Genomic DNA, 23,278 nt, shown 5'->3' with positions numbered 1-23,278 from the left:
GTAGGAAGCAGACGGCCTCCTAGGTTTTGTGGTTGACAGGATGTCGAATCAACATAACCTTACTGACAATAACTTCCAAGCCTCTAACCTTCCAGACTGATTCTACCGCTGTTTGTGCATTACTCTAATGTTCTGGATTGCAGCCTGTGTAAAGCTCCAGATATGATGCCTGCCTGGCAAGAACTGCTTCTATATATAGCCCCGTTTGGTGAGGCCTCACACCCCACACACAGTCCAATTATCGCCATGTGTGGCTGACTCCGCAGTTGGCCTGTCATCTGCAGAACCCAGTGGCTGGAAGGAACACAAAAGCATTTCTTCTGGTACTCTGAAGGTGAACAGCTGCTTTCTCTCTCATCCCAAAACATCCCCAATAAAAGGAAAAAATGTTGTATATTACAGAAAATGGCAGTACAAACTTCAAAGAAAATGATAAATGAATCTAATAACTCCATGTTTCTCATTCATGACTTCACATTCAGAGTCAAAAGCATCCAAAAGACATTGCCAAACCAAAAAACACAAAGCCTAAGCAGGAGAGACCTTTGCAAACCAAAGCTATCCCTTCCCCAACCCACTCGCTCTCACATGGCCTGGGCCCCAGTCCCCAAAATCAGACAGCACAACACCTGTCGGGGCCAGAGGCCGGATGCAGCCTGGGCCCCAGGCCCTGGCTCCACAATAAAACAAACTCAGTTTGATGTGCCTAAAGTAACCCTCATTTTCCACTAAACCGACATGCACTACAGGGACCTCAACTTCTATATTAAATATTAAATAATATTAAAAGAAAAACAAAATTGGATTTGCCTTTTCAGGAAAGAGATGTTTATTTAAAAAAAAAATCAAGATTATAATTCAAGTCAGTGCTCTGCTGTAATTCCCTGAAGTGACAATTGCTAGGAAGCCAGAGCCCAGGGGCTGAGCACCCTCCCACAGCCAGGCCTCCACACCCAGAGCCTCGGCGATCCTGCAGGGAAGCCAGGGCCTGGTCCCTCCCGCCCCATGCCCAGCCAGCCTAAGCGCCTTCCTTCCACAACCACTGTCAGCAACAGGGTGGTTGCTCCTCTCCACCCCACCCACAACGGTGCCAGGCTCTGCTGATCCTGTGAGCCTGACCCAAGGAACAGCAGGAAATTAGAAAAGTGAAGTTTAAATCCGCGAAGGGGCTTTTCTTCCCCAGACACCGATCAAACCTTGGAATTCTCTGCCCAGAAAAGGTCCTGCCAGAACTTCCCCTATTGGGATTCAACTCGGAAATGGATAATTACTGACTGAGCAGTGTTTCAGAGGATAATGGAGACGGGTGATTAACTTCAGTGATGCCGGGTTTCAGCACCGGCGTGAATGCGTGTGGCTCTCCTGAGCGGAAGCGGGGTAGGCTAACCACTCAGGCGTCTGGACGCCTGAACTCCAACCCAGGCGAGAGGAGCAGAGGAACCAGACCCCTCGGCCAAGAGAGAACACCCCTTCAGATCTCTCTCCGTTCACACTCTTAGGGACACTGACATTCACCCTTTTTCAAATCACAACCCACGCCATCCAGCCCCATCACACCCTGTGTCCCTCTTCCTCCCCTCCCCCCCACATTATCCACCTCTTTCCCCCACTGTGGCACCTGCCTTTGACAAACTACGTATTTCATTTTCCCGTTTGTTAACTGCCCGCCTCCCCGCCATCAGAGGCGAAGCTCTTGGAGGGCAGGATTCCATCCAATGCCTGGATGATTTCACTAATTCGCCGACTGATGATGGGTTTTTTTTTAGACAACAAATCATAATTGCACGAAACAGTTTCCTCTGTACAGCAATTACAAGCCAAGTAACTAAAAGAAGCATTATTGGGTCCAGAGTTTTTTTCTCTCTCTTTTCTTCTTTCCTTTTCCCAGTCAGGGATTTATTAAAATTAAACAGATTAGATAGAGCTCCCGATACTAAACTGCTCAGCAAAGCCAGCGGTGGGGAAGTGCCGAGCAAACACCAGAGACATTTGTCTCTAAATTGCTCTAAATACCTTCTGCAAATGAAATTCTAACCCAGCTGCGTTTGAGCGAAACCGAGGACTAGCTGGTCACTGTCGGCGGGGAAGATCAGGCAGTCCTAAGGCTGCACAATGTGCTGGGTGGAGGATCTCTCAGCAACCATAGATTTTGTCTCAGGTTACCCCGGGTAATCAGCTCAGCTTTTAGGCTCGGCTTTCCCCTGCTCCAATGCTTTGATGAGAGAGCTGAAATCCCTAAGCTTTTATGATTAATTACTCCCCATAGGTACACATATTTCAAGGAAAAACTCTTTTATGGCATGATGCTTACAGAGTAGAGAAGCCAGCCAACACACTCCAAATTTTAATAATCTCCTAATGATTGGGGGGGGAGTGAGAACAGAGCAGCCAGCACAGGCGCAGAGCCCCTCACCAAGCCTGCCACGGGGACTGGCCTTGACACTGCTGCCAAGCAGATGCCCATGGATGGAATGGTTTAGCTTATTCTGCCCAAACCTGTGAAGGTGGCCCTACGACACTCCCACGTGAAGTGCCAACATGGCCTTGGGCTTCGCTCCAGTGGGTCTTCATCCCCTGCAGTCCCGGGAAGGACCAGCAGCTGCTCCAACTTGCATTCTAACCCAACTCGACTGGGAGCTCAACCCCAAGAACGAGGGGCCAACATGCCGGCAAAGAGAGGAAAGACTTATTGTGGGGAAAGAAAACTCCTTCCCGTGGCCATCCCCGGCACGTACACGTCTTTATACAACTTCCTAGATTTCTTAAAATTTAATGTACACAGAATGGAAAGTAAGGTTCCTTTTTTGGTGCTTACTTGTTTTCATTTTACAAAAAGGAAAAATACCCTAAATTCCAACAGAACCAGAATAGATTCTGTCTGCTTCAGACAATATTGAATTTGTCAGGATCCAATTTTATCCCCACTTACAGAAATACCATAAACCCAGTAATTTACCACTTCAATCCGTGAATCGACTGACCCCAAGCTTGACCTTAATCTGACCTTATTCAGTCATCTCGCTTCCCTGCTCTGTGTCTTTCTTCCTCATTCTTTACTGAAACAGCTGACCACCTAACAGAGAGCCAGTCAATCTGCAGCCAGAGTCCCAGACAGGAAAACGGCCTGGAAAGGCCAAGGCCCCGGAGTTCCAGCCCATGGGCTTGGGCTGCTTTTACTATTGAACAGTGCCTTTGGTACGACACTCTGGGCTAAGTCCTTGGCCTCTGGTCAGGTCCTATCTTGTAATAGTACCAACCACATAATATCTTGGCTCCATCGTCGACCCCTGACTGCATCCCTCAGTGGGTGGCTGGCATCACCCCCACACCCCACCCCACGCAAGAGGACAGCCATAGTGACGCCGCACGTGCTCAGCACCACGCCTTCCACCTGCCCCTGCTCGGCGAGGCCGCAGAAACCTGTACCTTTCTTCTGAAGGAATGCCCTCCTGGTGGCCAGGGGGCTCTGGCGGACTCGGGAATTCTGCAGAAACTTCACAGCGGTGGCGATCTGGTGGGGAGCAAAAGCAGGGAAGAGACATAAATTTCCATTCTGGTCAAACTATTTCTGAAAATACAAGATCTACCTAAATAGAAGGAGTCCATCAGAACTCGTCCCCTTGGCCCAGCTTCTTGGACCTGCACAGCTTCATCCTACCTTCTCTAGCCAAGCCGACTCATCCCAGCTCGGGGCAGGACAGCCAGGCTCACTGTGCATCACTAGGCAGGTGCCACGAGGGCTTCTGTGTTCCTGTTCTACCTGTCTAAATGTTAGCCCTCCCATGTGCAACCCCTCCAGCACAGCTCAGCCCTTCCACAGCCTTCTCTGATGGAGGGGCCTGTACCGCGCCACTGAAGACATAATCACAGTGTAACTACTGAGCGGAAGGCACCACGCTGCCAGCACAGTGCCCGGCGAGGCGCTGAGCGGATGCCAGCCACAGGGACCTGCTAAGCAGCGACAGACACACACGGCCCATCTCGCCGCCCCTCTACAGCAATGGGGCTGAATTCTGAAAAGCCTTCAAGCAGCAAAGCTCGGGGTTCTAACAGCCTGCAGGTGACCACCCTCCCTCTGACATTCTCCCTGAACGGAATCTCCAGATCTGCAAGGACACGGAGCAGAGGACGGAAGGGAAGCAGTTGGCTTGCTCGTGCCCCACCCGACACGGCTCCTGTGGGAGGCCAACTCCAACTGCCCCAAGGAGTCAAGGGCACATTTTGAACAACTGACACTTTCCACCTTGCCAAGACCAAAGGGATAATATGGTCTCACGTTACAGGGAAAGTCAACAGGCCCTCTGATTCACTCCTAAGTTGTTGAAAGGGGCCAGATGTCAGGAAGTTTTTCAGATCCTTCCAACTAAGGTTGTGTAGCGATTCAAACAGAAAGTATGGTGACTATAAATAAAAATCAAGTTGCAAAGTGTCTCCTTCCCCATATTTCATAGGAATTTAATCCTGAGACCAGACAGACTTCTCAGTAACAAAACACACAAGGGCAAATCCCAACAAGAACAAAAATTAAAAGCCAGAGAAACTCCCTTCTTCATTTTCCAGGTAACCCCTCTGTGGGCAGTTAAACCTAGACACCTCCCTAAAGGAGGAACTGGTACCCCAACATCTCAGATCCAGGTCTGACACCCCTAAGACGCGCCAGGTTCCTGGAGAGCCAAACACAGCCCCCTAGGGGTCACCACCTACTCACTAAAGCTGCAAACAGCACCCCCACCCCGAAAATGCTTGAGATTCCAGAAGCCCCAAGCTGCAGGCTTGTCCCCTCTGCCCTTCACCCAGATTTCCTCCAGTTGTCACCAAAAATCAAGAAAAATCTATCAAATGTCTACAGCTCTAGTGTGTTTCATTAAAGATGGGAGATGAGGAGGAGTAGGGAAAAAAAAGAGAAAAGGGAAAAGAAAAAGGGAATTGGATGGAAGAAAGAAAAGGAGAAAAAAGAAGGCAACAGAAGAGGAGATAAACCAGAAGTGGATCACAGACCCCTTCTACACACACAGGCACACACACACACACACACACACGAATACAGGAAAGGACAGGGGAGTAACAAGGAACAGAGGAGAGACGCGTGCCCCAGAGAGCACGGTGGACAGGCTCCCATCACAGGGTCAGGGGAACCACGGAAGGCCTGGGCATAACTGCCGTTCACCTGGAGGGAAAAATGCACCTTCCCCAGACACGGAAATTATGGTACTCGTGTCATGCGACAGGCTCCATGGACTGTGATATGCGTCCCGGGTGTCAGGACGATGTGGGCGAACAGGTTTTAGAAGAAGATGCTAATAGAACAGCTCCCATCATTCACCCACAGAAACCTTTCCTTCTTCCTTCCAAAATTTTCCATGCACAAAAAGAAAACAGAATCCCACCACTAAAATGCACAGGTTTCACCTTCCCTTTTTAATATAGTCCTTGCTATATGCATTTCTGGTCAGAGAGCAAAGTTCTGATGGGTTTAATGGTGCACTCAATGCAGTGCTTGGTGCATTCCATCAATTTTTTTTTTAAAAATTGCATCTCTTATTTCTTTAAATACATTAATCAGCCTAGTGTAGGCAAAACGGATCCATCGGACAATGCAATAAACATGAATTATCATCTATCCAACACGCATAATGGCTTAAAAATACATAATAGCAGGTGTAGTTTAAATGATTAGTTATTACACCTGTGGTGGGTCTGATTCAATTGGGAAAAATCATCTTTAATAGGTTAAAAGGTTTAGATCACCATGCTTTCCTTAAAGTGGCTGCGGAGAGGGAATGATGGAGTGTTCTGTCATTAGTAATTCATTTAAGGAAAACGTGGGGGATATAGCAAAGAACAGCATCAACGAGCGAATCCAATTTAAACATCAGGTAAAGTAGAAAACACCTTTTAAAAAAGCAAGATAAATGAATTTGGAAGGGAGATGAAATTGACGTATTTATTTTAACGGGAATTTGACAAAGTCCCGGCACACTACAAACTTGGAAAAATATGAACAATTTCTTTGAAAGTTTCCATTCACTAATTTCAAGTCATATAAAACAATACTGCCAAACACCTACATAAAGTATCTTTGGGACTTGTTTATGTTCCTCTTGATCTCTGTCTGAAAATGCAGGCGACAGGCAAATCACATATTTAACAGCATCGATATCGCTACGCCAGATGCAAAAATACACCCAAACTAACTGCCTCCGCATAAGGCGCTGAGTAAGAAAGATACCCAGCAAACAGCTCCGTGCAGGTGCCTCCGCCAGCACCTCTCTCCTCCCCACTGCCCTGAGGAGGGGGAGGGGACCGTCCAATCCAGAGTTCTGCAGCCTTATGTTCCACGCAGAGATGGGGAAAGATTGCCCCAAATTCCTCACCCGTAACGCAGAGATCTTCCTACACTAGGTAACTGACAGGGTGCTCCCTGCGTGTCTTTCTCCCACCTATCGCTGGACATTTTTCATTAACTTCATAAAGCAACTCAACTGCCTGACCTGCAGAGGTCCAACACACACAACATGCTTTTGTTGAGCTCAATGATGGGGGCCTGAGGCCTGTCCTGTGCTATCGTTTGATTGTCTAATTAGAAGATGAATGTGACTATTCATGGATTATATTTGTGCCCAACTAAATTACATAAATTCAGGCCAAATCTTCCGCCTCAGTGTTGAAGATGTCAAACTCAGGCAGGAACTTCATTGCACATGTGGTAAGAGTGCAGCAAGCACAAAGCTCCTGAGGCCGTGTCCGAGCCACTTGCTGTTGCGTTCACGACATAGAACCAGCTTTCCGCTGCCCTCCTCTCATGCGAGTCCTTAACAAGTGTGCCTCCGGTTACCAGCAGTGAGAGCGGTAGAGTTAAAGCTCCACGTTTCTGCCCCCTCCATGTCACCCACTCCCCACTTTACAGTTTCAGGGATATTCTGATTTTCCCTGCTGTCCCCTGAAGCTGCAGGAGCAGAGAGGAGTCAGTTCTAGTTTCTGTATCCTTCAGACGATGCTTACACTGGAGTCATGGCCAGCAACTTGGAAAAAGCGGGGGGGGGGGGGGGGGGGGGCTTCAGGTTGAAAAACATCTCGGGACCTAAGCAGATCGGCCAATTGCAAGAGACTGGTGCTGGAGAGACCAGGCTTTGTAACTGTACAAACCAGCGGCATGCTGTATACCCACGGGGTATCTGCTATGAACCACACGCTGCTAAATGCTTGGTGGAGGGTTAAGCAAGCCCTGGGGGGAGGAACTGGGCTTCCTGACAGCCTCGCTACCCAGGTGCCCTCCTCCACTCTCCACAGCAGACCCGCTCACCGCAAGCTGCAGCACACACTGGATTTTCTGCACAAGAGAGACGGCAGAGCACAGACTGCCAACGACAAACCTGGGGTTGGAGGGAGCCTCAGCGCTTTGCACTGACAAGTAAACCTGACGCATTGTCTCCGGTGACATTTGTTTGGAAAGCCACCAATTCCAGGACTCCCGCGTACTACCTACACATCTATCTCCTCAAATGTGAGCATTCATTAGCCATTTTAAAATATTAAGAATATTAAAAAATTAATGACAGCAATAACCACAGCCAAGTCCTTCTGAACCTAGAGAGATGGCAACCACAAGGCAATGGCAAAAAGGCCAGTGTGCGCGCCTGACACTGCAAGGGTGCCGCTCACATTAACCTGCCCGTGAAAGAAAGGGTCCTATGCTTGGGCTCTAAAGTAGATACCCAGAGTTCTGCTTAACACGCATTCGACCAAAGCCAAGCAGGGTTTTAACAAGGACTGATTTTAAGAGCCGGGCACTGCCGAGAAGGAGAGGGCCCTCTTCAAACAGAAAGGCAGCATTTCAGGAAGAAATCCCTTCTCTGTCAGGAGTTCCTTGACAAATACGGTCATCGGTGGCACAAGGAAATAGTTGCAAAGCAGCTGTTAATCAGAGAAACACATCGTAGAACGCTGATGCTAGCACTCGGGGAAAAAATGCAACGGGCTAATTATGAAGCTATATATCTCACTAAAGAGGCCGCGTTCCCCGAGACGCCAGGCAGCGCTCAGAGCCAGGGTCCTAGGACAACAGAATTCTGCTTTTCCGCATCCAGGCTCCTAGCAGAGCTTTCATTCCCAGTTCTGGGGTTCTCTGTTCCCCATTCTGTCTGATCTCTCGCTAGGTCAGCCACAAGGCAACCACAAGCCACTCTCCAAAATACTGTCCAAATGCAGTCACAAGGGCACAGCTCCCCAAAACCAGAGAAGGAAAGCTGAGGAACATGCCAAATAGAGGGCACCTCAGACCCAGCATCAGCCAGGGGTGCCAACGTGAGTGTCCACGGAGGCGCCAAGTGCATAAAATGAAAAAGCAGCAGAAGAGTGTGTGAAGTCTCCCAGGGGGTGGGGAGCTTCCAGCGCCGCTGCCCGCAGCTCAGGGGAAGGAGCCCAGGGACTCACAGCCAGGTAAAGCGGCGAAAGTTAATATGCAGAGGAAGGCTCGGTCAGCCAAAACTCAATAGGATCCTCTGCAAGGACAAGGAGGAGGAGGACTGGCTCCCCTAAACCAGGCCTGGGGGAGGGGCAAGCCGCGAAAGCACTGGAATGGCAAGAGGGGAATAACCTTGAGGTGGACAAGCCACGCCGGAGCCCACACGCAGAGCCAAAGTGCCCCCTAGCCGGATGCTGCGGAGGTGCAGGCCAGCAGCGGCCGCTCTGCTCACTCACACAGCCCAAATTAAGTGTTTTCACTCAGGGAAAATGAAATGTTTTGCAAGATGAAACAGAATGAAAATTGAGGTTTTAGGTAATTACTAGTTGGCATTTACATATCACGGGCTGGTTCAACACCTATTCATTTTCCCCTTTTATTTTCAATTTTTTAAAATTGCTCATTAAAAATGAACAGATGACAGTGACAGGATTTTTTTGTACTTCCCCCCACCCAGGGTTACAAAATCAAAAAGTACTTTTAGCCCATTTATCTACAATTACACACACACACACAGTATGTTTCATTTACATTGGGGAGGGTGGGGGAGAAGGAGTTAGGAATTAACAAAAGCCAGGAAGTTCAAAAATAAAGGCAGGGACTTGGGCTGGCATCCTGCACCTGGAGAAGCCATGCACTAGCAAGCATCCCAGCACCCAAAGAGTTAAAGGAAGGAGTCTCTCTGGCAACTTGGAATTTCCCGGTTTTTGTCTTTGTGTCCTTCCCATTGTTAATTTGGGTTACAACCCTCCACTAATTAGGCTTGTGGGCCCTAATTTCCTTTGTTTTATTTTCCTCCCTCCTTTTGTTTTTCACATTAAAAAAAATGCCTCTGGTAGAGTGCACAGGAGTTGACGTGATAGAACATAATACTTTAAGGTCTATTGTGTACATCTGTATGTAGGGAATTTTCAAAGTGTGTAATATTGAGCCCAATCTCTCTTAAAACACATCGACATATGCAGTGAAAACCTTTAGGAACGTGGTAACTTCCACATGAGCAAAGCTACCTATCACAGTGAGGTATCTCTGCCATTGACTACTTTCTTCCTGGCCCTAGTTAGAAAGGCTGCAGGAACTGCTTTCCAGAATGCCCTTGTGTTGTTATTTTATTAAAGTAGTTCTTCCGGAAACGCATGTGGAAATAAAAGGAGTCTTGAAACACAAGTGACAGTGACCTTAGGGCCGAAAAGGTGACTTTAGAGGGCTGTGCAAGTGTGGCCCGAGCAGCCGAGGAGCAGAGCTGCAGCCGGGCGGGTGGGCGGGCTGTGCCGTGACAGCGCGCGAGAGCTGCAGAGCACGCCCTGCGCAGGAAATGAAACCGACGCTTCTGGGCCCAGCAGATCAAAGTTTCTTTTCAGGAAAGGTTGAGAAGGAAAAGGGTTTTTCTCCTTAAAGGAGAAAGAAAAGCAAATTTAAATGTCTTGTCCCTGTGCTCCCCCCACCTGAATTTAGACGGCAGTCCCTCTAATTTTTGATGCAGCCAACAAAGCAGTTACCCAATCGGGGAGAAAAAAAGGATGACATTTGCCTTCTCCGTGGCTTTGAAATGGAACTGGCAGCAAACTGTTTGAAGTCCTGTTTAGAGAAGAAACTGTAATAGCCTCCACACTGAAAAGAGGAGGGAATGGCATTCTACTCGGCCGCCCGGTAGCAGTGACCTCGGCGGAGGCCAGCGAGCTGCGCAGCCAGCGCTCCAGCCTGCGTGCCAGGAACGCAAAGCGCAGGCTGCTGTGCCAGCGCGGCCCGAGCGGGTGCTTGGTCCCAAGAGGTCTAAAGGCCGGGAGCTGGTCTCTTAGCAATCTCTCCTCACACACGGCCCCCTGGCAGCTCCTTCTTCCAGCTTCCCTGGGTTTTATATTTTCAATATTTCTCTATTTTCGCTGCACAGTTAGAGAGGAAGCTTCGTGTTGTAAAATTAATGAAGGTGTCAAGCTGTTGCGCTGAATCACTCCAAAGGAATGTGAGGACCTGATGCCCCCCAGGACGACGGTGAGCTCACGTGGTGACGAGGCTGGTGACTCCAACACTAAAAATAAGCAGCACTCAGTCCCCAGGCCCTTCCAGATGACACCGTGTCTCCTCTTCCTATGACCTTAATTTTTTTTAAGAAAGAAAGAAAAAAAAATTTCTTTTTTGAGCCTGGCACAGTAACCTAGTGGTTAAAGCCTCACCTTGCCTACCCCGGGATCCCATAGGGACGCCGGTTCTAATCCCAGCAGCTCCACTTCCCATCCAGCTCCCTGCTTGTGGCCTGGGAAAGAAGGGGAGGACGGCCCAAAGCCTTGGGACCCTGTGCCCATGCAGGAGACCCAGAAGAAGCTCCTGGCTCCTGGCTCCTGGCTTCAGATCAGCTCAGCTGATCTTGGGCAGTGAAGCAGCGGACAGAAGATCTTTCTGTTGCTCTTTTTCTCTGTAAATCTGAATTTTAAAAAAAAGGAAAACTTTTCCTTAAGATTTATTTTATCTTTTTGGAAAGGCAGATCTAAATATTTTTTTAAAAATTATTTTATTGGGGGTCCCGGCGGCATGGCCTAGCAGCTAACGTCCTCGCCTTGAAAGCCCCGGGATCCCATATGGGCGCCGGTTCTAATCCCGGCAGCTCCACTTCCCATCCAGCTCCCTGCTTGTGGCCTGGGAAAGCAGTCGAGGACGGCCCAATGCTTTGGGACTCTGCACCCACGTGGGAGACCCGGAAGAGGTTCCTGGTTCCCGGCTTCGGATCGGCTCAGCACCAGCCATTGCGGCTCACTTGGGGAGTGAAACATCGGATGGAAGATCTTCCTCTCTGTCTCTCCTCCTCTCTGTATATCTGACTTTGTAATAAAATAAATAAATCTTTAAAAAAATTATTTTATTGGAAAGGCAGAGAGAAGGAGGGACTGGTTCACTCCTCAAGCAGCTGCAACAGCCAGAGCTGAACTGATCCGAAGCCAGGAGCCAAGAGCTTCTTCCTGGTCTTCCATATGGATACAGGGTCCCAAGGCTTCGGGCCAAACTCTACTACTCTCCTAAGCCACAAGCAGGGAGCTGGAAGGAAGTGGAGCAGCCGGGAAACAAACTGGTGAGCATATAGTATCCCGGGGCATGCAAGGAGAGGACTTTAGCCACTAGGCTACAGCAGCGGGCCCTACTTTCTAGGCCCTTCCCGGTGACACCAGTGCCTCCACTGGCCCTTTCTCTTCTTCACAGGCCGGGTTTCACACCTCCTGACAGTTACTTCTCTGGCACCTCCAGATACTCAGCAGCTGAAGAGCTGCTTCCCTTCCCAGCCTTTCCCCTACCTCTGGCCAGGTAGGCTAGTGGGGCTCTCTAGCCAAGCCAGCCAGGAAGCGCATGGGCAGTAAGCCATGCCGGGGTTAGCCACTCACTAGGTGTCCACCAGGGGGTGCCGGCAGGGTCTCTCAACGAAGAGGGCTGACTGCTCTGGGCCAAGTCATTGTGTCTGTCATCTCCCCGCATGAAGGGACAAAACAAAAGGGGGGGACGGGATCCGCCCAGCACAGGGAGGTCATTCAATCGTGTTTCTAACAGACATTCCTTAAGAATGTGGGAAAAACATTACATGTTAACAAATACATTTCAAAACAAAACAATCTGTTGTGACTTTGAATGGTTCCAATCAAAAGACAGCAAGACAAGAATTTGCAATGGCAGACGTGGACAGCTGAGGGTCACCCTGAGGTCCACTGGGAGGCAGAAGGTAAACAGTGAAGCTCTGCTCACCACACAAGGCCACCCAGTCCTAGCTGTGGCCGCGGCTTGGATCATGTCATGGCCTGGGAGGAAACGTGAAAAGAGGTGAGTTCCAAAAGTATGATTCAGGAGAGTAAGCCGACAGGCTCGAAAACCTTTCAATTGACAGTGAGATAACATGGACCTGCTACTGTTATTCAAATGGTCCAAATACAATCAGGTCCTCTCAGGACACAGTCCCCCTCCCCACCACGCGGGTAACAGCAGGTTCTCCGTGGGGGCAGTGATACACCACGCGACCACAGGACAGTCCACGGCCGGCTTCCCTTTCCCAAGGACAGGCTACTGAGCACAGACCACACCTCTGCAGGTCGCTGTAGAAGCAACTTCCCTACACAAAGCATGTGATAGCCAACTGACAAGAACAGATACTACACTTGATCTGGGTCAAAAGGTGAGTGGAACAAGGGATGGAAGAGCTTCCTCTCTGTCTCTCCTCCTCTCTATATATCTGACTTTGCAATAAAAATAAATAAATGTTTTTTTTTAAAGCATGTGATAGAAGCGAGGCAAGTTACATTCGAATTGTTTCTGCACATCTTTCAGAGGCACTGACATAACGACTACACCCACGGTGGGATTTGTATCCACAATCTTGTCTTCAGGTCCACAGCGCAATCTGAAGGGGGAGCTCAGCCAGCGCGCTATCAGCCCCCTCTGAGAAGGCCCACTTCAGACAGGCTCAGCAAGGAAGTCTTTTACACACAAAGATGCAAATGGTACTTCACTGACCTCTCCCTACACACCCTAAACAATCCTCACTTCCTAATGAGCAAAACACGCACTTTAAAAAGTAAGTGATTCAACAATGGCCTTCTAGGTCCCAGAGCCATGCTGGCCAGGAGCCACTGTGTGCTGTCCACGGTGGGGATGTGAGAGGACGATGGCCTTGAGCCCCACCTCTGATGCTTTCACTAATCCTTGTCATCCAGGAGATGGCAAATGAGCATGTAAGTTATTTACAATTAACACAAAATTTATATAATTCTCACCATCAAGCAAAATCAGTCGTGCCGGACATCTTCCTCCTTCCTCTCTAAATCAATGGTAACTCACTTCAAATTCCTTCCAGCTGCCTGGGAAAGAGAGACACTGTCTGTCATCTGAGAAACCTGAGCTACCACCTTGCTCTGCAGCCATCTTGCCTCTCCAGACCCTGTCCAGGCGCAAGCCTGGGGCTGTGAGACTCCCTGACCGTCCGCAGCCTGAGCTCCCTGGGGCTGTGAGACTCCCTGACCATCCGCAGCCTGAGCTCCCTGGGGCTGTGAGACTCCCTGACCGTCCGCAGCCTGAGCTCCCTGGGGCTGTGAGACTCCCTGACCGTCCGCAGCCTGAGCTCCCTGGGGCTGTGAGACTCCCTGACCGTCCGCAGCCTGAGCTCCCTCAACACCCTCCTTGTTTTCTGTGCATTTCCTTCCTCTGTCTTCTTGCCTGTTTAAACGCATGAACACGGAGTTATTAACTTTTACAGGAAAGACAAATAAAATAATGTCGAAGCAAAAACGCAGTGATGTCAGGCTGCAGCTAGCACCATTCATCTGTGGGAATCTGATTAGTGCTGGAGTGGCAGAGCTACCTGGAAAAGTGCTCACAATCAAATAAAAAAATGATACCAAAACATTAACCTGATGGCTAAAAACTCCACATTTAAACAGTTAAAGTAATAAAGGAGCTTTTATTGAGTATTTTTTATATTTCATTATGTCCCAAATTGACGAGGACTCCGGATACATTTCCTAGACTTTTGGTTCCTCAAATCAAATGCTCTCTTAGACCTTTTTTTTTTTTTTAACTAAAAGGAAACAGCATTTCTTGTAAATTTGAATGAAAGAATTAAAGCTTCTCCCACAATATCGATATCAGCCCTGAGTGCAAACACGAGCAAACACAAGCCACAAACAGAAGGCTTTCTGGTTTATGCACTTTTGTTCTCAGTCTGCTCATGAGTTAGCAGAGAGGTTTTCTCTGCGCTTTTTTTTCTTTTTTTAAACCTTGTACAAATACCTGTCATTTTGCGCCAAGTCGGTAGGGAACAAAACTGATAGGGAGGCAAGATCGAAAGAGGATGGGTCACAAGGCCCCGGGGAACTAGACAACTGTGACAATGACAAACCTTTGCACCCTACATGTTCATGTGCCTACTCTACCCAGATGCCTTCTCTTCTGGAAACCTCCAGGAGACCCCAGCCATGCCTTTATTATTATCATCATCATCATTTTATGATACGGTTGCATAGGCCCTGGGATTTTCCTTAGCCCCACCCCAAGTTCCCTTCTCCCCCACCGAGTTCCCTTATATTATTACAGTAGGATACTTCTTCATACAGTCATATGTCCATCACTGCGGGCATGGACAATGGCAGAGTCCAGCATCCTATTGTAAGCGAGTCCCGGACTAGGGAGAGGCTTCGGTTAAGGAGGATCAAGGACAAGAACCAGCTTGTCCAGAGTTTTCACGTCAAGCTCCCACCCAACTCAGGAGAAAGGCAGGCACCACGAGTCCACACACCTTACACAGCGTGCAGTTTCACTCACACTGCTTCCTGGGTACCTCTACACAAGCTTCGTCAGCTCGTGTCCAGACCAGAGAGAGGCAAAGCTGGGACTGGGGAGACAAACTAGCTCGGAGACCCTGCCAGGCCAGAGACGGGAAAGCAAAAAAAAAAAAAACCTAACGGTGAGCGTTAAGAAAGGAAAGCATGGATGAAAAGCAAACAAAAATCCAAAAAGCGGGCTTGGCAGCGTGGCCTAGTGGCTAAGGTCCTCGCCTTGATCCCATATGGCCGCTGGTTCTAATCCCGGCAGCTCTACTTCCTCTCCATCTCTCCTCCTCTTAGTATATCTGACTTTGTAATAAAAATAAAATAAATCTAAAAAAAAAAAAAAAATCCAAAAAGCTTGTTAGCCTGGGGACACAGGGTCATCTGGAGCAGGGGCAAACACCCGACACGGCTCACGCTCCGCACGCTTTGAAGACAGAGCCACACTCGGAGCGCGACGTAAACATTTACATCGAGAACCATGACACTGACTCATCACGATGAAATTATATTCCAGACTCTTCGCCTAATAAAGCAAGAAAGTATATAACCCATTTTTTATAATCCTCAGTCAAAAGTTTCGCAAAGAGTTCGCTTCTCTGTCCTCTGATGGATCTCAATGGCCATCCAGCAAACATGGCCATCCAGAATGACTCATTCCAGGCCACAGCCAGAGATGGTGGGTTTCCTGAAACTGAACAAGAATAGTTTTTATTCAGGTTGGATTAGGAAGCATGAAGCCAAAGATTAAATAATGAATACTTACTGAGTATTCACAGGGCCCCCACAGCACACCAGGCACTCACAAAATCACACAGACCCAGTGACAATGTGGCTTTTATTGTCACGAACTAAAGCAAGGAAAGAGGCCAAAAGCAACCTTGGGCCTCCCGGTCCCACACTCAGCCCAGGACTTGCCTCTTCAGCCACCTCCACTCAAATGCACCCTGCCAACAGGGAACCCACTCCCTCTGAAATCCATGTTTGTGAACCTTCCATCCAGTGGCCTCAGCTCTCAGTAGGGGAACAATAGTTACTCGTCCGTTTTTGGAAAACATTCTGGGTGAGGAATTAGGACACACCACTGTCATTTGGCCCCGGCGGTTATGAAAGCATTTTGCTTACTCTGCCCAGTAACTAAACGAAAACACTGGTCCCCGCCATACAAGTTTCATGAACTCCCTTCCTGCCTTGGGAAGGGAAGCCATGCCCTTTCAGGGAGAGCCAAGGCTACACCTGTAATGTCAAAATGCATTAGCAATAATAAAGGCCCCAGTAATGCAAGAGGCGACCTCACACACACGTCATTCCAGTATGGCTAAATTCAATCAAATATGGCAGCGCTTCCTACAACGCTGTGGTCACTGGGGCCAGCGCATGTGACGTGGGCCCACTTACTGGAAGCCGCTGCAAACAGAAAGCGAGTGCTCTGCTTTGAGACTGTAATGGACAGGGTTTTTACTATCCCATAAGTGGTTTGGCATGCTTCTTTCCCAGGAATTAGCTAGAAATTCATTTAACATCCAGAGACTACAAATGAAACTTCAGAAGGTTTAAAGTACGCAGAGAGCAGGGGCAGGGGGAGGGGACCCTCTTTCCTGTACCTGACACATTGATTCTCATGGACACAGAAACAGACTGCCAGAGGCGGTAACCAAGCATCAAAGCCCAAAGTGACCCAGGCTTAACTCAGTCCCATCACTGGCCGCGTCAGGACCTTCTGCAGTCACCCTGCCTCCCCGTTTCTGCTTCCTGGGCTGTAAAACAGCACTGGAGTGTTTAGAGCGCTATGAGGCATCATTAGTTAGCATTTAGGTAATACTCTTCATCTTCAAAGTGGGATTACTAGACTGTAAACTAGAGTAGATGTGGTTTGAAAATCTTTTCAAACTCGAAAATAAAGCACACGAGCACGTTCTGTGAAGCAAGGTGGGCGGCCACATCTCCTGTGGGCACCCCGTCACTCAGGCCCGGGGCCAGGGGCACAAGCATCCTCTTTGCTCCGATTTGTACTTCCCTGTGGGGACTGTGGTATCAGAACTTGGCTTTATTAGGGGGGAAAAACGGCAGGAGGTGGAAAGAGTAAAAGGAAAAAGCAGAAGAAACACATGGCCGAAAAATGTCCAAAAGAAAGGAGATGTCCAGGGAGAAGGGGAGAGAGGACAGTGCGCAACGAGGGAAAAAGGCCAGGGCTCAGGCGCAGGCGCTGGGAGAGCAAGACCAGCAGAGGGAAGGAAAAGAGAGGCCGCCTGGTTTCAAAAGAGAAAGTTAAAAGTAAAAAGTTAATGTAAGAGAGAAAGACAAAGGATGGGAAGTGGGAACATGCAGCTTTCGGGAGCATGTCTGGAAACCAGAAAGCTGGAGGAAGCATCATTAGCAAGTGCACAGTACGTCTACAGTGATTCTGTGTGGATCAATTCATTTCAGGCTGCCCTGTACATTTACAGAAAAGTATCTCTGATATAATAAAGGCTCATAAACACACAGAAATTGGGTTAGACCCGTTTCGAATTCCTGCCAAACAATGGTTCAGAAAAATGAAGCTCTATTTTAATTAGCTGGATTCGTGAGTGATTTGATCACGGCAGATGCTGTCTGCATGCTTTCAGCTTGATGGGCTCCACATACATGAACTTAGAGCGGTTTGATGCAATTAGGCGGTTCCTTTCTGCTCCGACATGCCAGGCCCGAGCCCATGTGCAGCCCTCAAACATTGCTATATTTATTTCCACGTTAATATTTCAGATCATGAAGAGGAGGAAAATGACCACATAAGATAAGGAAGTAGTCTTAGGAAGTCACCGGTAGGTGGAAGAGAACACTCCGGCAGTGCGTGTTTTTTCTCGGCTCCAGAAAGAAAGTCGCAGGTCCGAAAGCCACACAGGAGGGCGCCGCCCGCACAAATGTCTGACGCAGAACAGGCCATGTGCTCCGCGTTCGCAATTCCAGTGCAGCGCAGCAGCAAAGGATTACTGCGCCTAATGCATCGCCTGACCTGAGACTAAGTGGCCTTCAAAATGTTCTTTGTAATCGGGCATCCTATTAGAAGCCAGCTCACCATTCCCGGAGACGGGTGGGGGTGCCCAGGACAGCAACCCTGAGACCAGGTGCTTTCAAGCCGGGCACCTGCTGCCCCTGCTCTTTTAAGCACTCTCTTGCAAAGAGTGTTGGGTTTGCTTTTCCCAAAGCACTCAGCGCTCTCTGCTCGGACCACTTAGTGCTACACCCGAGCTGCGCAGAGCTGAAGGACCTGCGGAAAGCACCCGCACGCGCCTAGCAGGAGGACCTGTGCTGTTAATGACCCGTCAGTTTGTCACATTACGCAGCGGGGGTGGGGGGGCGGAGGAGCGCCCTGACTAGGTGTGTGCTAGTCTTCCTGAAATTCTGCATTAGGCGCTCAGAACGTTCACCCCATGGAAGACGCACAGAGAGGATGAGGAGATGAGCAAGAGTGGAGCCGACTGCCGATGGGGCGGGGGGCATTCGAACCCACCAGTGGCACAACAAGCATGCAGGCTCACACACACACTTTCTCCCGGAAAGGACAAAATGGACAAAACGACCTTCACACCATCTCCCCTTCGCAGCGCTAACAAGCTGAGCACGTAAATCAAGGATGAAATCCCTGTGCCAGGAAGCGAAGGACACGCGCTCTGTAAAGAGCCCAGAGCTGCGGGGCGGCTCGGGAATCAGCATGGCAGAGCGCGATCTAGCAGGCGGGGCGTTCCGCCTGCTGCTGAATGCAACTGAACACAAGACATGTTTGTATTTATTACATGCAGCCAGCCTTCTCCAGAAGTTCGTTATCTCACAAAGCCACTCTACTAAATGGCAGCTTCAGTCTAACTGGTATTGCAATCTGCATATTGTCAAAGTACCAAGTCAGAGTCCTGCAGCTGTGACTTTACCCTACAGTTCACGACCTTTCTGGATGTCACAATTTATGGGACTGCTAAGGGCTGTCCTGTGAGAGACCAGGGCTTGGAAGATGACACAGTAAACTGAACAGCCCTTTCCCGGACGGTTCTGACTGTGAAATGGGTTATCCTTGCAATAACCTCAGGGAGACCACGCCAGGAAGGCAAAATGGGGTACAGGAGAGCATCAGGGCCGCTGCCGGTGTGTGGCTTGCTCGGGGCTGCAGATCTTGGGGTGCCCCCACTCACTATTAGTCTGATCTTTCCTTCTTGGATGAGGGAAGTGGACCCCTACTCATCTAGCCCTGAATTCTTCCTGCTCAGCTCCTGTCTACACCCAAAATCAGCCATGGTGAATTAGCAGACATGCAAACAGTCATGGGCCAAAATAAAGGTTTCCTGACAAGAATCAAAAGGGACATTATGGGGCCAGGCGCTATGGCCTAGCAGCTAAATTCCTCACCTTGAACATGCCGGGATCCCATATGGGAGCCAGTTCTAGTCCCAGCAGCTCCACTTCCCATCCAGCTCCCTGCTTGTGGCCTGGGAAAGCAGTGGAGGACGGCCCAATGTATTGGGACACTGCACCCGCGTGGGAGACCCGGAGGAGGTTCCAGGTTCCTGGCTTCGGATCAACGCAGCACCGGCCATTGCGGTCACTTGGGGAGTGAATCATTGGATGGAAGATCTTCCTCTCTGTCCCTCCTCCTCCCTGTATATCTAACTTTGCAATAAAATAAATAAATCTTAAAAAAAAAAAAAAAAGGATGGGGAAGGCTGAAAGGAGGGGGAGAGAGAAAGCCCACAGAGTGAAACAGTCACCCTATAGAGCACTGAGGAAACGAGAAACAGGGAGATCGGGACGTGGCATGGCGGCCTGAGCGCGGCCGGCCGCAGCTCCGGGTGCATGCTGCTGTAACTGACACCAAGGAGGAGGCGCTGCTGCGGGGAGAGAAGTCGGGGCAAATATTTTAGAAGCAATGCTTGCCCAGGACTTCATCTCTGTAAACTGAATTCAAAGTAGCTTCTGCTCTCTGCTCCTCTCACATCAAGAAAGAAATTATGTAACTATTTCTAATGCTGTACTCCCAAGGCCCAAAAATCCTCTCTGCACCATCCACCTCACATTGGCTGCTAACGGCCACCATACTCTCTCTCTCTCACACACACACACACACACACACACACACACACACACAGTCACATACACTCTCATACACACACATGCGCTCACAAACTCAGCCTCTTGTCACAGGGTGTGATCTTCAACCAAACTACAATGAAAAACTTCACAGGTTCAACTTCTCATTAAAAAGAAGAGGAGGAGGAATGATAGAAAGAATAAATATGAATTTGAAGGGGAATTCTGCCAAGGCCTGAACCTCCCCATTCTGGTTCAGCCACATTCTTGCCCACAGCCTGTACTTCTCAGTGCCGCCCTAGGTTTCTCAAAATGCAGCTGCACAGACCTCTTAAAATGCAGATTTCTAGCACCTCTAATTACAGGCCTCTCGAGCCAGGAGCCTTTAATTAATGAACCTGACTCCTCTCTCTTCAAAGGAAATCTGCATTCGGGATGTATCACAGGGGTGGACTGGGCCCCGATGCTGCTTTCTGATCACTCCATCTGCTCGCTGGGCGCAGCACACAGCAGACTGTGGGTGCTCCCCACCCCTAACGTCACTGCCCAGCTCCATGCAGCCTAATCCAGCAGAAGGCCATAAAATATTTCAGGAGAAGAGAAAGAGGATTTCCTGAGTGTGAACAGCAACATCCAAAAACAGCTCAATTCTCTCTGGTTCATGTGCTCCCCTACCTGTCCCTCTGTGCTGCCGGGACCGAGGACGAGTGCACGCAGGTGAGAGAGCTGGCCACTGGTCCAGGTTAGACAGGATGCAAGGGAGGCGAGCCTGGGCTGTGTAACAGGCTTGGGAGTGACCGTCATCACACGAGAAATTAAACTGGTAGGAAAGGCTCTGCTGCCTGAAAGCACAGGTGGAGAAGGGCTGTGCGGCGAAGCCGCTGCCGACAAGGCTGGGGAAGGGGCTGAGCACATGCCAGGGCCCCACACCACCTCCACTCTACTCCGACCCCTGGCTGCCCGACAGGCTCCTCTTCCAGCTGTTGCGGGCAGGCCAGCCCACTCTGCTGGTGTCTGCTGCCCGTGCCCACAGCCTTTCCAGAACAGGGTTCTAAACTGGTTTGTGACCATGGTAGCTGAGAAAGCAGGCTCTCTGGCCACAACCAAGTCTGGAAACACTTGTAAACACGGTTACAGTTGCCCAATCAGACAAGGCCCGGGTCAAGATGATCCCAGGTGGAGTCTCAGAGGCAGAAGGCTGATCAGGTTAAAGAGGGAGGAAAAAACAAAACAAACAAACAAAACAACCCTCCAACAATAGTGAAAAAGGCTCTGTTCGGCCACTACCACATGCTAGCTATTTCTCAAAGCCTCCCCGCCCTCCCCCACCCCTGCAAACTCGTAGGACACACTGTTGACCCAAGAAGCACACTCCTCCTACAGGGAGAGGGAGTTCTCGGAGTGAGCACCAAGCGGCAACACACCTGCTGAAGTCGCCCCAGCTTCTCAGGTGCGATGTGAACTATAAAACAAGGCTGCAGAGCAAGCAGGGAACTAAGCTGGGGTCAGCAGATGGGAACTAACGCACACTGGGTTCCCAGTCCTGCCAGGGACTATCACGGTGCAGATGCAGATGTCAAACAAGACCACTCAACGTAATGCTCACGGCACAGATGGACACGCTCCCCGGCCACAGGCTGACTCCAAGCTACTTTCTTGTCCCCTGGCATGGCCACCTGCCATTCTTCTGACCAACACTCAAGAGCTGACACAAGTACCATTTCTGTTCTCCCATTAGCTGTCTCTTGCTTGTGACCCACCCCAGTGACCAGGCCGACATGCCGCTCCATTCAAAGAAGCAAGCCACTTCCTTACACCAAAGCCCGAGAAGCTGGAGGCTGAGCAAAGGAGTCCAAAAATTTGGCTTGGTTTTCCACTCAAGACATTCTCGAAGTTCACTGTCCCCTGCGTGGAAGCATTTCATATTCTAACAATTAGAAACAGGGCTGGAAAACAGAGTTGAGGACGAAGGTCAGGAAATGCAAAAACCAGGGCTGGGAGTAGCTGAGGTCTGGAATGTCCAGGGATTCTTGGCACTGGAGGCCAAACCTTCCAGCCAGGCACTCTCTTTCCAGGGTGTCCCAAGGGGAAATCACCCATCGATCCTAGGACACACGCATTCTAGGACCAATCCCTTACCTCAGAACAGCCTCCAGCTCCTGCTTGCGCTTTAATGTTTAAATTATTAAATGCATTAATGTATTTACATTATTCAAGTCTTATGTGCATTTTTCTAAGATAATTTATGTATAAGAGTTTGAATGTCCATGACTGTTAATGTCTACAACCCTTCCTGTTCATTATTGATTCTGGAAGAAAAAAAAAGTCAGAGTTTTAATGCCTTATTTTTAATGTATTAAGAGTCTGAATAAGTGCATTCTCTTTTTTCTTTTGTAATTTCATAATTTAAGTAGTGCATTTATTAAACTGACACAGTATGAATTGTGGTGAAGCCTGGCACGGCTCCACGCTGCCGAGCAGCCTGCGGGAGGAGCAGGCAGCCTGCGGGAGCAGCAGGGCGCAGCCAGGCCGCTGCTCGCCGCTCCTCCCCGCCACGAGGCAAGCGCAGGGCAGCAGGAGCCCCGGCCGAGTCACACTTCTCTAGGGACACTTTCCTCCTCTTTTTCAAGTTCTTGCCCAAATCAGCTCTCCTTGTCCCACAGGTTCCCAGCACACTACTCCCTCTTAAAAAAAAAGAGAGAGAGAGACAGAGACAGATTTCTGCTCAGGGAAGGAAGGTCCTTGCGGGAATTCACTGTGTTTATACCCAAACAGAGCTCACCACCAGACACAATTTCTGAGAACAATAAACATGCTGGAAGCTTAGCATAGCAAAAACAAGCAAACAAAACAGCTACTTTTTAAAAGGGGTCTCAAAATGCAGATAAACACTTCAGACAGACAACACCTTCAACTTGAACAGGAATAACTTTCTTAGGAAATCATTTCCCCAGCAGAAAAATCTTTCAACACCAGGCAGCAGAGCGACAGTGACACCCAACGGCCTATTAGTTCAATCCCAGCTGAGGGTTCCCCAAAGGCTCTCCCACCAACACCACCGGGAAAGCCTCAGGCCCAGAGTGCCTGCTAAGGCAGACGATCAAACAGCCCGGATGCCAGCTACTCCTCCAGAGACCAGACGGCCAACCCCACAGACCACGTGCACACCCCGCGTAGTCACAGTAATATACACAGGTCGCCCAGCACGGCAAACATCATCAGTAGCATCTCTGTACAGGTCACCTGAACTCATCTGTACACAGGCACACACACACTCAGGTGTCCAATACATGGGCTGACCAACAACGTACAATCAACTTGGGAGTAGGATAAAGGATATCAGGAGGGCCCAGGACAGTAGCCTAGTGGCTAAATCCTTGCCTTGCATGTGCCAGGATCTCATACAGGCACTGGTTTGTATCCCAGAGGCTCCACTTCCCATCCAGTTCCCTGCTTGTGG

At 49.4% G+C, this 23,278-nt stretch overlaps 2 protein-coding genes across 4 annotated transcripts in view; both read right to left on the bottom strand.

Moving 5' to 3' along the window:
- The window catches only part of PGD (phosphogluconate dehydrogenase), a 298,830-nt gene that overhangs the window by 173,974 nt on the left and 101,578 nt on the right, over positions 1 to 23,278 (bottom strand). The gene's annotated exons all lie outside the window — the stretch shown is intronic.
- The window catches only part of PEX14 (peroxisomal biogenesis factor 14), a 154,123-nt gene that overhangs the window by 95,816 nt on the left and 35,029 nt on the right, over positions 1 to 23,278 (bottom strand). For 2 of the 3 annotated variants that reach the window (XM_058675056.1, XM_058675063.1), the window contains exon 3: positions 3,427 to 3,511. In XM_058675056.1, coding sequence (XP_058531039.1) covers positions 3,427 to 3,511 — 85 coding nt within the window. Of the gene's footprint in view, positions 1 to 3,426; positions 3,512 to 13,212; positions 13,262 to 23,278 lie in introns of those variants that run through there. The other variant, XM_058675069.1, reaches the window with a different exon arrangement.

The sequence above is a fragment of the Ochotona princeps genome, chromosome 2 (assembly GCF_030435755.1).
Source record: "Ochotona princeps isolate mOchPri1 chromosome 2, mOchPri1.hap1, whole genome shotgun sequence".
NCBI lineage: Eukaryota > Metazoa > Chordata > Mammalia > Lagomorpha > Ochotonidae > Ochotona > Ochotona princeps.
This window is presented reverse-complemented; position numbering and strand designations above follow the sequence as displayed.